This window comes from Saimiri boliviensis, chromosome 7 (genome assembly GCF_048565385.1).
Source record: "Saimiri boliviensis isolate mSaiBol1 chromosome 7, mSaiBol1.pri, whole genome shotgun sequence".
NCBI lineage: Eukaryota > Metazoa > Chordata > Mammalia > Primates > Cebidae > Saimiri > Saimiri boliviensis.
In genome coordinates, this window is record NC_133455.1 from 70411084 (window position 1) to 70421797 (window position 10714).

Consider the following 10714-nt stretch of genomic DNA (forward strand, 5'->3'; position numbering starts at 1 on the left):
TCAAGTGATCCTCCTGCTTCAGCCTCCCAAAGTGCTGGGATTATAGTCACCGCACCTGGCCTGGAAATAGCCTTTTAAGTATCCACCTCAGCATGCCTCACAGTGGTAAAATAAGTGGTTTTTGCTTTTGTAGGATCTATACAAAATCAGGGAACTTTCAAAGCATTTGATAGCTTTTTGATGGGAAGAAGGTCTCTGAGGAGCTCTAGGAAACCCCCACCTCCAGGACCCTCATTAGGGGGTAGTTGGGTTTCTGTTTGGCCTTTCCCCCTGGACCCCATAGCCTTAAACCTCTGCTTCCTCCCTCAGCTGGGAGCACTATCATCCATGGTGCTTCTACTTCTCTCCTCAACCTGGGGAAGAGCACAGGGCAGTGCCTGCCTCAGGTCCTGCCTTCCCCAAAAGCTGGCTTCTTGCTCCAAGGAGAGAGCATTGGCCTGCATGCCAGAGTCTTACCTTTTGCCCAAAGGAGGCTGGTCTTCGGGGCTGCATCGGAGACAAGTGCCTTCTCTGCCTCCCACTGTGGGGAGTGCTCATTTCCTCCTTCACCAGAACTTTATTCCAGCCACTAACCCATTCTAACTCTTCCCCCTCTGACTCTCCTGCCCAGGGTCTGTTCCTGGTTTCGCAGATGCATAAAGGAAGACATATCCCTCCCCTGGGCAGCAAAGCTATAATGGGAGGGAGGGAGAACATGGGAACATGTGAATAAAATGGCATTAAATACTGAACCAGGGAGTCCAGCCTCTGCTGTTGCTGCTCTTTTCTTTCTCTGCACCCCAAAACAAAGAACTAACCTCCTGACAAATCCTCTGTCCCATAAAGATCTAATAAAGGTACCTTTATTGTATAGGCTACTGTAAGAGTTACACACCCAGACAGCTAGAGGAAGAGCTGTTCAGTCCTCTCTTATGAACATGGAGTTAGCCTTTATTAAACACAAATGTACCAGACACTGTGCCAGGCGCTTCACATACAGTATTTCATTTAGTGCAACAACCCTGCAGGACTGGTATTAACCTAATGTTCCAAAAGGGGAATCTGAGGTCCCACAGGGCTAATCAGCTTGCCCATAATCATAAGCAAGTAAATGTGATTCTCAAGGATTCCAAGGCCCTTGCTAAGTTTACTGGCCATGCTGTTTTCTTGCATTTTATGTAGGAAGAACAGGATCCAGGCATCTCCCTCCACCATTGACCTCCAGAGAAGAAATGACACAGTTGGAAGGGCTGTCTAGGACAGGGAGGGAATGGAGTTGGGGGCTGAATCTGAGTTAAGGGATCACTTCTCAGGAGTGAAAGAGCACAGGAGAGTGGTGGCTGGAGTTGGAACTGTTAGAGGCCTGAGGTCCACAGTCATGCCCCTGCTGCAGCACCTGCAAGGTTCTACTGAGCAGACAGGTATTGGCTTCAGGTATTAGGCCTCTGGGAGGGTGACATTAGCAGGGAATGAAAGGGTGGTGGAACCTGTGGCTGAGGGAGTAATATCCAAGATTGTGTCTGTGGGTGAGTTGTCAGTGTTCATTCAACGTGGTATCTATGGCTGAATGAGTGACATCCAAGGTTGTGCCCGTACCTGAAGGAGTGGTATCCCCACCTGATGGGGTAGTGCCTGCAGTCTGGGGACGACAGTGCATCCAGTGGTCGGCAATACTTCTGGGATAGCCTTTCTCTACTCGAAGCTGTTGGTTGAGGCGCCAGTACACTTTGCCCTTGAAGAAGTAGAGTCGGCCATCCTGCCAACTTGTAGCAGCCGAGGGCTGGTTTGGCACTCCCGTAAACAAACCCTTGATTGGTTTGGGGTAGCTGCTGAAGTCAGTGTGGGCTAGCTCATCCCACTGCCAGTACCCGGAGCCCTGGGTATGGGATGGATGGGGACAGGGGAGAGGAAGAGGAGAGAGTTAGGGAACGTGAGGTCTACCCCCAGCCCACTGCAGCTGCAGAACATCTCCCTTCCAGCACAAGCTTGGCTTCTCAGTCTAAGGTAGCCCGCCCCTCCTAAGAAGGGATTTGCCCTTGCTTTGAACTTTATACCTTAAAGAGGAACACCTTTTTGTTGAAAGGCCAATAGAGAGCTGCATCCAGGTTAGGTTCTACTTTGTTCAGCTTCTTTGGGAAGCCAGGAGACATCTTGAAATTAACGTAGCGCCACACCCTGTCTCCTGAGAGCATGTGAGGAGAGCACAGGTCACCTCAGGTGATAGGTTTTGGTCTCCTCTGGTCCACCCTTTCAGAAACTTCTCATCTCCCTCCCTTTTATAGGTTCTTTAAGATGAGGCCCTCCTCAAGTAAGACACTGTAACTAGCACCCTTACCCTTAAAGAAGTGAATCCATTGTGTTCGAGGAGAGTAGACAGCAGCATCAAGGTTTCCAGGGAGCCCCTTCCAAAGGGCAGACACTCGGAACAAGGGGCCCAATCCTGAATCTGATACAGTCCACACGTAGTCCCCCTTGAAAGCATAGGTCTTCCCACTGGGCCCTGAGAGTAATGGTGTGTCAACAAGTCAAAAACACAGAGGTCAAGTAGTCAAGTAGGCAGAGACTTAGGGCTATCTCAGGCAGACTAACAATTTGCCCTCTCCCTGCAGACTGATTCTTCCAAAATTCATTCAACTTTAATTCATGGATAAAATTAAAGGCAGGGAAAGAGGACTCAGAACCTCTGTGGATCAGAATATTTCAGCTTTGGTCCACTCAACAAAACAAAAGTTCTGCAGATAGCTGTTCCTCCTTGGAAACCTCACCCTCCTCTCCAGTTGGCTTCCCAGTTGTCCTTCCAATCAGGTGCGACACCCTCTCTAGCAGGCAATCTGGCTACGATAGTTTTCTCCATCTTTATTTCCAGATGTGTTCTAGTGGCCCTTAGAGGGTGGCAACCTTGGTAAATGCCTGCGTAAGCCACCTTTAATTTGGCTCTGAACTCCCCCTCCCCATGTCACATGTCTCCTTCCATGGTCATTAATACCTGCCTGTGGTCTAACTTCCGTCGCTCATGTTAAAGTCCCATGTCACTCCCATATGTCCAGGCCTCAGGATCAGCAGGCTGCCCCCACTGCCTGCCGATAGCCCGGAGGGGAAGGGCCTCACCCAGCATTATGGCATCCAGTTCACTACTGCAGGGGTCTGGCATGGGACTGGGTTCTGTGGGCACTGGGGGCACAGTGGGCTGCTCTGTCTCTTCTTCCTCATCCCTTATCCCTGGAATCTTCTTGCCTATAAGGTAAAGTAATGCTGTTTAGGGAAAGAACTCACAGCACCAGGCTCCTGTAAGTTTTGCTTACAGGAGCAAAACTTGCCCCATACAGAGGGGAAAAGGGAATCCTAGAGTGTTTGCATTCATGGTAAGCAATATTAGGTTGATATCAGCAGGAGACATGTTGCAGGTTTGAGAGGCATCAGAAAGGGGGAAGGAGGACTGTTAGAATGTGCATTCTTGCCTGGCATGGTGGCTCATGCCAGTAATGCCAGCACTTTGGGAGGCCAAGGTGGGTAGATCACGAGGTCAGGAGTTCAAGACCAGCCTGGCCAACATGGTGAAACCCGATCTCTACTAAAAATACAAAAAAAAAAAAAAAAAATAACCAGGCATGGTTGCACATGCCTGTAATTCCAGCTACTCAGGAGGCTCAGGCAGGAGAATCACTTCAATCCAGGAGGTGGAGATTTCAGTGAGCCAAGATCATGCCACTGCAATCCAGCCTGGGCAACAAAGTGAGACTCCACCTCAAAAAAAAAAAAAAAAAAAAAAAATGTGCATTCTTGCTGGGCCTGGTGGCTCATGCCTGTAATCCTAGCACTTTGAGAGGCGGAGGTGGTTGGATTACCTGAGCTAAGGAGTTTGAGACCAGCCTGGGCAACGTGGTGAAACCCTGTCTCTACCAAAATACAAAAAAAATTAGCTAGGTGTGATGGTGTACGCCTGTAATCCCAGCTGCTCGGGAGGCTGAGGCAGGATAATTACTTGAACCTGAGAGGCAGAGGTTGCAGTGAGCTGAGATCATGCCATTGCACTCCAGCCTGGGTGACAGAGAGAGACTCTGTATTTTTTTTTTTTTTTTTTTTTTTTGAGACAGAGTTTCACTCTTGTTACCCAGGCTGGAGTGCAATGGCGCGATCTTGGCTCACCGCAACCTCCGCCTCCTGGGTTCAGGCAATTCTCCTGCCTCAGCCTCCTGAGTAGCTGGGATTACAGGCACGCACCACCATGCCCAGCTAATTTTTTGTATTTTTTAGCAGAGACGGGGTTTCGCCATGTTGACCAGGATGGTCTCGATCTCTCGACCTTGTGATCCGCCCGCCTCGGCCTCCCAAAGTGCTGGGATTACAGGCTTGAGCCACCGCGCCCGGCCCCGACTCTGTCTTAAAAAAAAAGAAGAAGGAGGAGGAGGAGGAGAAGGAGGAGGAGGGGGGGAAAGGGAGGGAGAGGGGGATGAGGAGGAGGAGGGGGGGAGAGGAGGGGGAGGGGGATGAGGAGGAGGAGGAAGAGGAGAAGAAAGAGGAGGAGGAGAAGGAAAGAAGGAAGAAGGAAGAAGGAAAGAAGAAGGAGAAGAAGAAAGTGCATTTTCCATCCCCAACCACTGGTGTAAGGAGAGAGAGGCCTGGAAGGAAGATTAGACATAGAAAAGTCATAGAGAAACTGTTCCTGAAAATGAAGAAGCCTGAATAACCGGGCTGGAGGAGAAGAAAGATGCCCAGCTATATCTTTACATGGAGGCTAGTCTCTTCAAGCTTAGACGTGGGAGTCAGACTGACCCTCCCCCTCATTAGGGAGAGGGACTGACCATAGAGAGCCTGGATCCCTGCCACATCATCTGGGTGCAGCTTGAAGTGGGGCTGGTAGCCGTGGTAGACTGGGGCCATGAGGGCCTGGGTGTATCGGGAGTGCCCAAGCCCCAGGGCATGGCCCACTTCGTGGGCTGCAATGATGCGCAGATTCACACCGCGGTAGGTCCCCTCAGTCCAGAACTCATCTTCATCGAAGTGCACACTGCCCAGTTCTGGGATGTCAGCATGGGCCAAGACTCTCCCTGAACAAAGGCAAAGGTGAACAGGAAGGAGGTCAGAGCCCGCTAGGCTAGAGCATACCTGCCTATTATAAACTCTAATTAATCCATGCCCTTAAAATTCCCGCAGCTATGTTCACTGTCTCTTGGATGTTTCTTTCTCTCCTTTCTGATTCCCCTGTCATCACCTAGTTCTCTCAGGAATGCCCATCACTGTCCCTTTACCTCCCACCACTCCCTGCTCTCTGGCCCAGTCTTCTCTGGACCATACCTCTAAGGCGTTCCTTGAGCAGGGGAACTTAAGGCAGAAAAAGAAGCATAGGCATCTAGGGATGATGGCTCATGCCTATAATCCCAACACTTCAAGAGGCCAAGACAGGAGGATCGCTCAAGACCAGGAGTTTAAGACCAGCCTAGGCAACAGAGCAAAACCTCATCTCCAAAAAAAAAAAAAAAAAAAAAAAAAAAAAAAAAAAAAAAAAAAATTAGTCAGGTGTGGTAGCATGTGCCTGTAGTCTCAGCTACCTGGGAGGCTGAGGTAGGAGGATCACTTGCGCCTGGGAGGTTGAGGCTGCAGTGAGCCATGATTGTGCCACTGTATTCCAGTCTTGGCAACAGAGTGAGACCCTGTCAAGCAAGCAAGAGAGGGAGGGAGAGAAGAAAAAGAGAGAGCTGGGCACAGTGGCTCACGCCTCTAATCCCAGCACTTTGGGAGGCTGAGGTGGGCAGATCACCTGAGGTCGGGAATTCAAGACCAGCCTGAACAACATGGAGAAACCCCATCTCTACTGAAAATACAAAATTAGCCAGGCGTGGTGGTGCATGCTTGTAATCCCAGCTACTCAGGAAGCTGAGGCCGGAGAATTGCTTGAACCCAGGAGGCGGAGGTGGCGGTGAGCCAAGATCCTACCATTGCAGTCCAGCCTGGGCAACAAGAGCAAAACTACATCTCAAAAAAAAAAAAAAAAAAAAAAAAAGATGGAGGGAGGGAGGAAGGGAGGGAGGGGAAAGGAAAGAAAGAAGCGTAAGTTTCAAAGGGGATGCTCCATCTAGGTGACCAACTGCTTCCCTAGGGAATATTAGAAGGTAATTAGAGAGTGTACAGTGCAGATGGGGTAAAGGGCAGCCCAAACATCAAGGTTTCAGAGTCACTGGTTCAAGGAGACAGTGGTAATCTCAGAGGTCTGTGAGGTGGGAACTGAGAACTGTTGCCTACCAGGCCCATCAAAAGCATTGGAACAGTACAGGCTTTGGCGGCCATGAAAGGAGAGGCGGATGTCAGCCCCGCCAGCCTTCACCTCTCGGAAGGTCAAAGGAGCCACATTGCTCCAGTACTGGAAGGCTTGGCGCAGGGCTGCTTGGGCTGTGTGGGGTGGAAGGGTGGAGGGCAGGTTCATGATGCGGAAAGTCAGGTGCTTCTTTCTCCAGCGGCCTAGTTAATGACCAGAAAACAGATTAGAAATACAGATCCTTCTGCCAACCCCAGAGAGGTCCCCTGGGTTGGGGCACTCAACCCCCAAGACAGGTGATAACCAGGTCATCACCAGGTGATTATCTATTCAACACTGAGCTGGTCCAGACTGTGCTAATGCCACGCACGCTCCAGAACCACATCACCCACTCCTCTCCCTTTCTTTTCCAGGCTCCCTTCTTACCCAGCAGCAGGTATTTAAGCGTCTTCTGATTGAAGGGATCCTCTAGCCCACAACGAGGCTGCCTCATGCGGGCCATTGTGGCATCATCCAGCTGACCTGAGACTGGAAGTTCAGATGCTTCCTGAAAAGCTCTGAAGGAGGGAGAGGGATGGGTCTACCAGGATAGGCAAATCTGGAATGACTGGGAGCTGGAGATGATTGCTCTTTTACTTCCTGCTGCCCAAGATCATGGCCAAGAATAGCACAGAATCCCTGAAGCTGACAGGGTTACTCCAGCCTCCAGTCCTCATAATTGGGACTTTCTCTTCTGTTCTGCAGAAATGGTGATAGTCCAGCTTCATCTCCCCATTTTCAGTCTCTTTTATTCGAGTAAGTTTGTCCTCAGGTGTAGCCTTCCTCCCCTACTGCAATGTTTTTCCTTCTTTTCTTTGCCTTCCTTCCTTCCTTTTCTATTCTTTTTTTTTTTTTTTTTTTTAGTAGAGATGGGGCTCTCACTATGTTGCCCAGGTTGCTCTCGAACCCCTGGGCTCAAGCAATCCCCCTGCCTGGGCCTCCCAAAGTGCTGGGATTACAGGCATGAGCCACAGTGCCAAGCCCCCCTACTGCAATTTCTTTTTTTCTTTTTTTCTTTTTTTTGAGACGGAGTTTCACCCTTGTTACCCAGGTAGGAGTGCAATGGTGCGATCTCGGCTCACCGCAACCTCCGCCTCCTGGGTTCAGGCAATTCTCCTGCCTCAGCCTCCTGAGTAGCTGGGATTACAGGCACGCGCCACCATGCCCAGCTAATGTTTTGTATTTTTAGTAGAGACGGGGTTTCACCATGTTGACCAGGATGGTCTCGAACTCTTGACCTCGTGATCCACCCGCCTCGGCCTCCCAAAGTGCTGGGATTACAGGCGTGAGCCACCGCGCCCGGCCCCTACTGCAATTTCTAACCTTCTCCTACTCTGTGGAGGTGTCTGGCTCCCCTGCTCTGGAGATCTTTCCACTGGTGCTCCCACCTGACAGCCTGTCCTCCTCCAGCCTTCTCCTCTCCTGGCTGGATACCCCTCCCAGCCCAGCTTGCTCTGGAGCAATTTCATTCAGTTGTGGACTGTCATAGAGCCTATGGGCTTTTCAAGGGACCTAAACATATCTGAGAGCAGAAAGGAAAACAATCCATTACATCAACATATAAAACTACAAAATAGAAATAAGTACTGAATCAAAGGCCCACAAAAGGTAACAGCATGTCAACAACTCAACTCACAGTTTTACATATCATTACACTTTATGTGGGCTGCAACTAAATATTAGTATTTGAGACATGATGTGGGTAGAGACTCCAAAGGAGTGCATAGGGCCTAGGAAGATCCAATGACTGTATTATTCCTCATCCGTGAATCCCATCTCACCCCATGCCCCACAACCGTAATAACGATCTACACCCATCTCTAGATCCCTGGCATGGTTTAGGGTCAGGTGGGTGGGCCTGGAGAGAGGAAGGGATGAGAAGGGAGAAGATCTTGAGACCTTGGCCCTAAAGGTATACACCTCATAGCTTCTCACCTCAGAGCCTCCGTGATATCTTCTGGCTTGAAGTTATTAGGTCCTTCTAGAGGCTTCTGTAGGTACCCATATTGCAACAGGTACTCCTATAATGGTGGTGGAGATAAGCAGATTAAAAGGAGTTAGTCTCGCTGGGCGCGGTGGCTCAAGACTGTAATCCCAGCACTTTGGGAGGCCGAGGCGGGTGGATCACGAGGTCAAGAGATCGAGACCATCCTGGTCAACATAGTGAAACCCCATCTCTACTAAAAATACAAAAAAATCAACTGGGCATGGTGGTGCGTGCTTGTAATCCCAGCTACTCAGGAAGCTGAGGCAGGAGAACTGCCTGAACCCAGGAGGCAGAGGTTGTGGTGAGCCGAGATCGCGCCATTGTACTCCAGCCTGGGTAACAAGAGCGAAACTCCATCTCAAAAAAAAGGGGGGTGGGGTTAGTCTCAGAGTAAAGCTTCTAAGTGATCTAACAGGTCAATCAGGAGAGGATGGAGGCCAGATGCGATGGCTCATGCCTGTAATCCCAGCACTTTGGGAGGCCGAGGTGGGCAGATCATCTGAGGTTGGGAGTTCGAGACTAGCCTGACCAACATGGAGAAACCCCATCTCTACTAAAAATACAAAATTAGCTGGACGTGGTGGCACATGCCTGTGATCCCAGCTACTAGGGAGGCTGAGGCAGAAGAATCGCTTGAACCCGGGAGGTGGAGGTTGCAGTGAGCTGAGATTGCACCATTGCACTCCAGCCTGGGCAACAAGAGTGAAACTCTGTCTCAAAAAAAATAAAAATAAAAAAGAAAGAAAGAAAAAGAAAGGGGAAGAGGAGCCAGATATGGAAGCACTAATGGAGAAGCACCTTAGAGAAGGGGCTCAGGTGGAACAAGGGGAAGCACCGGGAGGAGGTCTGTTGTATTACGTATTATACAACAGACCATGGGGCAGAGGGAGCAAGGAAAAAGCAGGAAGGCTGCAAGAGGGAGGCTTGGATGGGGCTGTGGAGCAGTAACCCCTGTCTCTCCCCTGGCCCAGGTCTCTTTCCTGGGGGACTTACCATGGCCATCTCCTTCTCTGCAAGCCCCAAGACCCGGCCTGAGACTGTCATGGGAAGTAGGAAGCTCAGCCACAGCCGCTGCCAGTTCATGGTCCCACCAGATAAGAGCTCCAGTGGCTGTCCGTGCACTCTGACCTGAGATTTCTGGGAGCCTGGGGGAGCAGTGCTAGGCAGAGGGGCTCTTACCTCCAGTTCTTTTTACTCTCCAGCCTCTGGTCCTCTTTATAACAACTGAGGGGAATTGGGGGGAGAGGCAGAGGGAGGTGACTCAGCCAAGAGATATGTTGCAATTCACCATTTACCCTTGCCCTACCAGAGAGCGGAAGCCAAAGAGATTCCCAATCCCTTCACTCAGAGTCCTCTGCTGGAGATGGGAAAACTTTTCAAAAATACTGCCCTGGGGTGAGCATCCGGGTAGGATGAGAACCAGAATCTTTGGAGAGACTAGAGATAGGGATCGTGGCCATCCCCTGGAGTAAGACATTGCTGTGCCCCAGGGACCCTGGTCCAGAAAATCGCTCTGCTCCTACCTTCAGGTCTCCCTAGGATAAGCTGAGAGGTAGGAAACAGCTGAGGTAGTTTGGGTTTCAGGTGAAGAGTCAAGGGTAAAGTCTCAGTTTCTTTGCATCCAAGACCAAGTTGGGAAGATAAATGCTCCTGAAACAACTTTTGTCTGCTTTAATAAAAACTCATTATTTTGGCTAGATGTGGTTGCTCACACCTGTAATTCCAGCACTTTGGGAGGCCGAGGCTAGTGGATCACTAGGTCAAGAGATCGAGACCATCCTGGCCAACATGGTGAAACACCGTCTCTACTAAAAATACAAAAATTAGCCAGGCGTGGTGGCACACGCCTGTAATCCCAGCTACTTGGGAGGCTGAGGCAGGAGAATCACCTGAACCCAGGAGGCAGAGGTTGCAGTGAGCCAAGATTGCACCACTGCACTACACTGGGCAATAGATACAGACTCTGTCTCAAAAAAAAAACAAAAACAAAAAACCATAGCTACTATGTATTACATACTTTATATATTACCTCCTTTAGTTCTCACAGCCATCTTGTAAGGGGAGAATTCTTCTGGCCACTTTTTGTAGGAGGAAGTAGATAACTCAGAAAGGGAAATTTGACCAAGAACATGGAGCTCCTGACTGGCCTGACCTTATTGAAATCACTCTGCTGACTCTGTAACTCATGCTCTTTCCTTACCCCACACTGACACTTAGAGCTTTGTTCTTTAATTAGTTAGGAGCCCCCCGAAGGCTCCACCATCAGTTACGTATCATACAACATTTGCGTCTTGTTCAAAAGCACAGTCAAGTAGACATAGGAATGGGGAAAGGGTAACTGAACTCACGTTCTCAGAAGGGCCGGGAGGCCACGAACACCTCATAGCCCAGGACCAAGGTGGAGGATGCTCCTGATTCATACTGCTGCCTTCAGTGATGCTGGTCCCTCTAACCCC

General features: G+C 50.0%; 1 protein-coding gene across 1 annotated transcript; it reads right to left on the minus strand.

Moving 5' to 3' along the window:
* Positions 1 to 902: 902 nt before the first annotated feature.
* Positions 903 to 9502, minus strand: MMP19 (matrix metallopeptidase 19). Its single transcript, XM_039472362.2, has 9 exons — positions 9252 to 9502; positions 8207 to 8292; positions 6659 to 6789; positions 6220 to 6435; positions 4782 to 5027; positions 3088 to 3213; positions 2315 to 2479; positions 2034 to 2161; positions 903 to 1855 (listed from the first exon to the last, which is right to left on the minus strand). The coding sequence occupies exons 1-9, from the start codon at positions 9339 to 9341 to the stop codon at positions 1514 to 1516; spliced, it is 1530 nt and encodes a 509-aa protein (XP_039328296.2). The 5' UTR covers positions 9342 to 9502; the 3' UTR covers positions 903 to 1513.
* Positions 9503 to 10714: the final 1212 nt, after the last annotated feature.

Bases quoted from the DNA above. Each gene is read 5' to 3' on its own strand.
- MMP19 (XM_039472362.2), bottom strand. From the start codon at position 9,341: ATGAACTGGCAGCGGCTGTGGCTGAGCTTCCTACTTCCCATGACAGTC. The intron at 8,293-9,251 runs GTAAGTCCCCCA...CCACCATTATAG, and splicing joins CAGAGAAGGAGATGGCCATG to GAGTACCTGTTGCAATATGG. The intron at 2,480-3,087 runs GTGAGGCCCTTC...CATTACTCTCAG, and splicing joins ACTGGATGCCATAATGCTGG to GGCCCAGTGGGAAGACCTAT.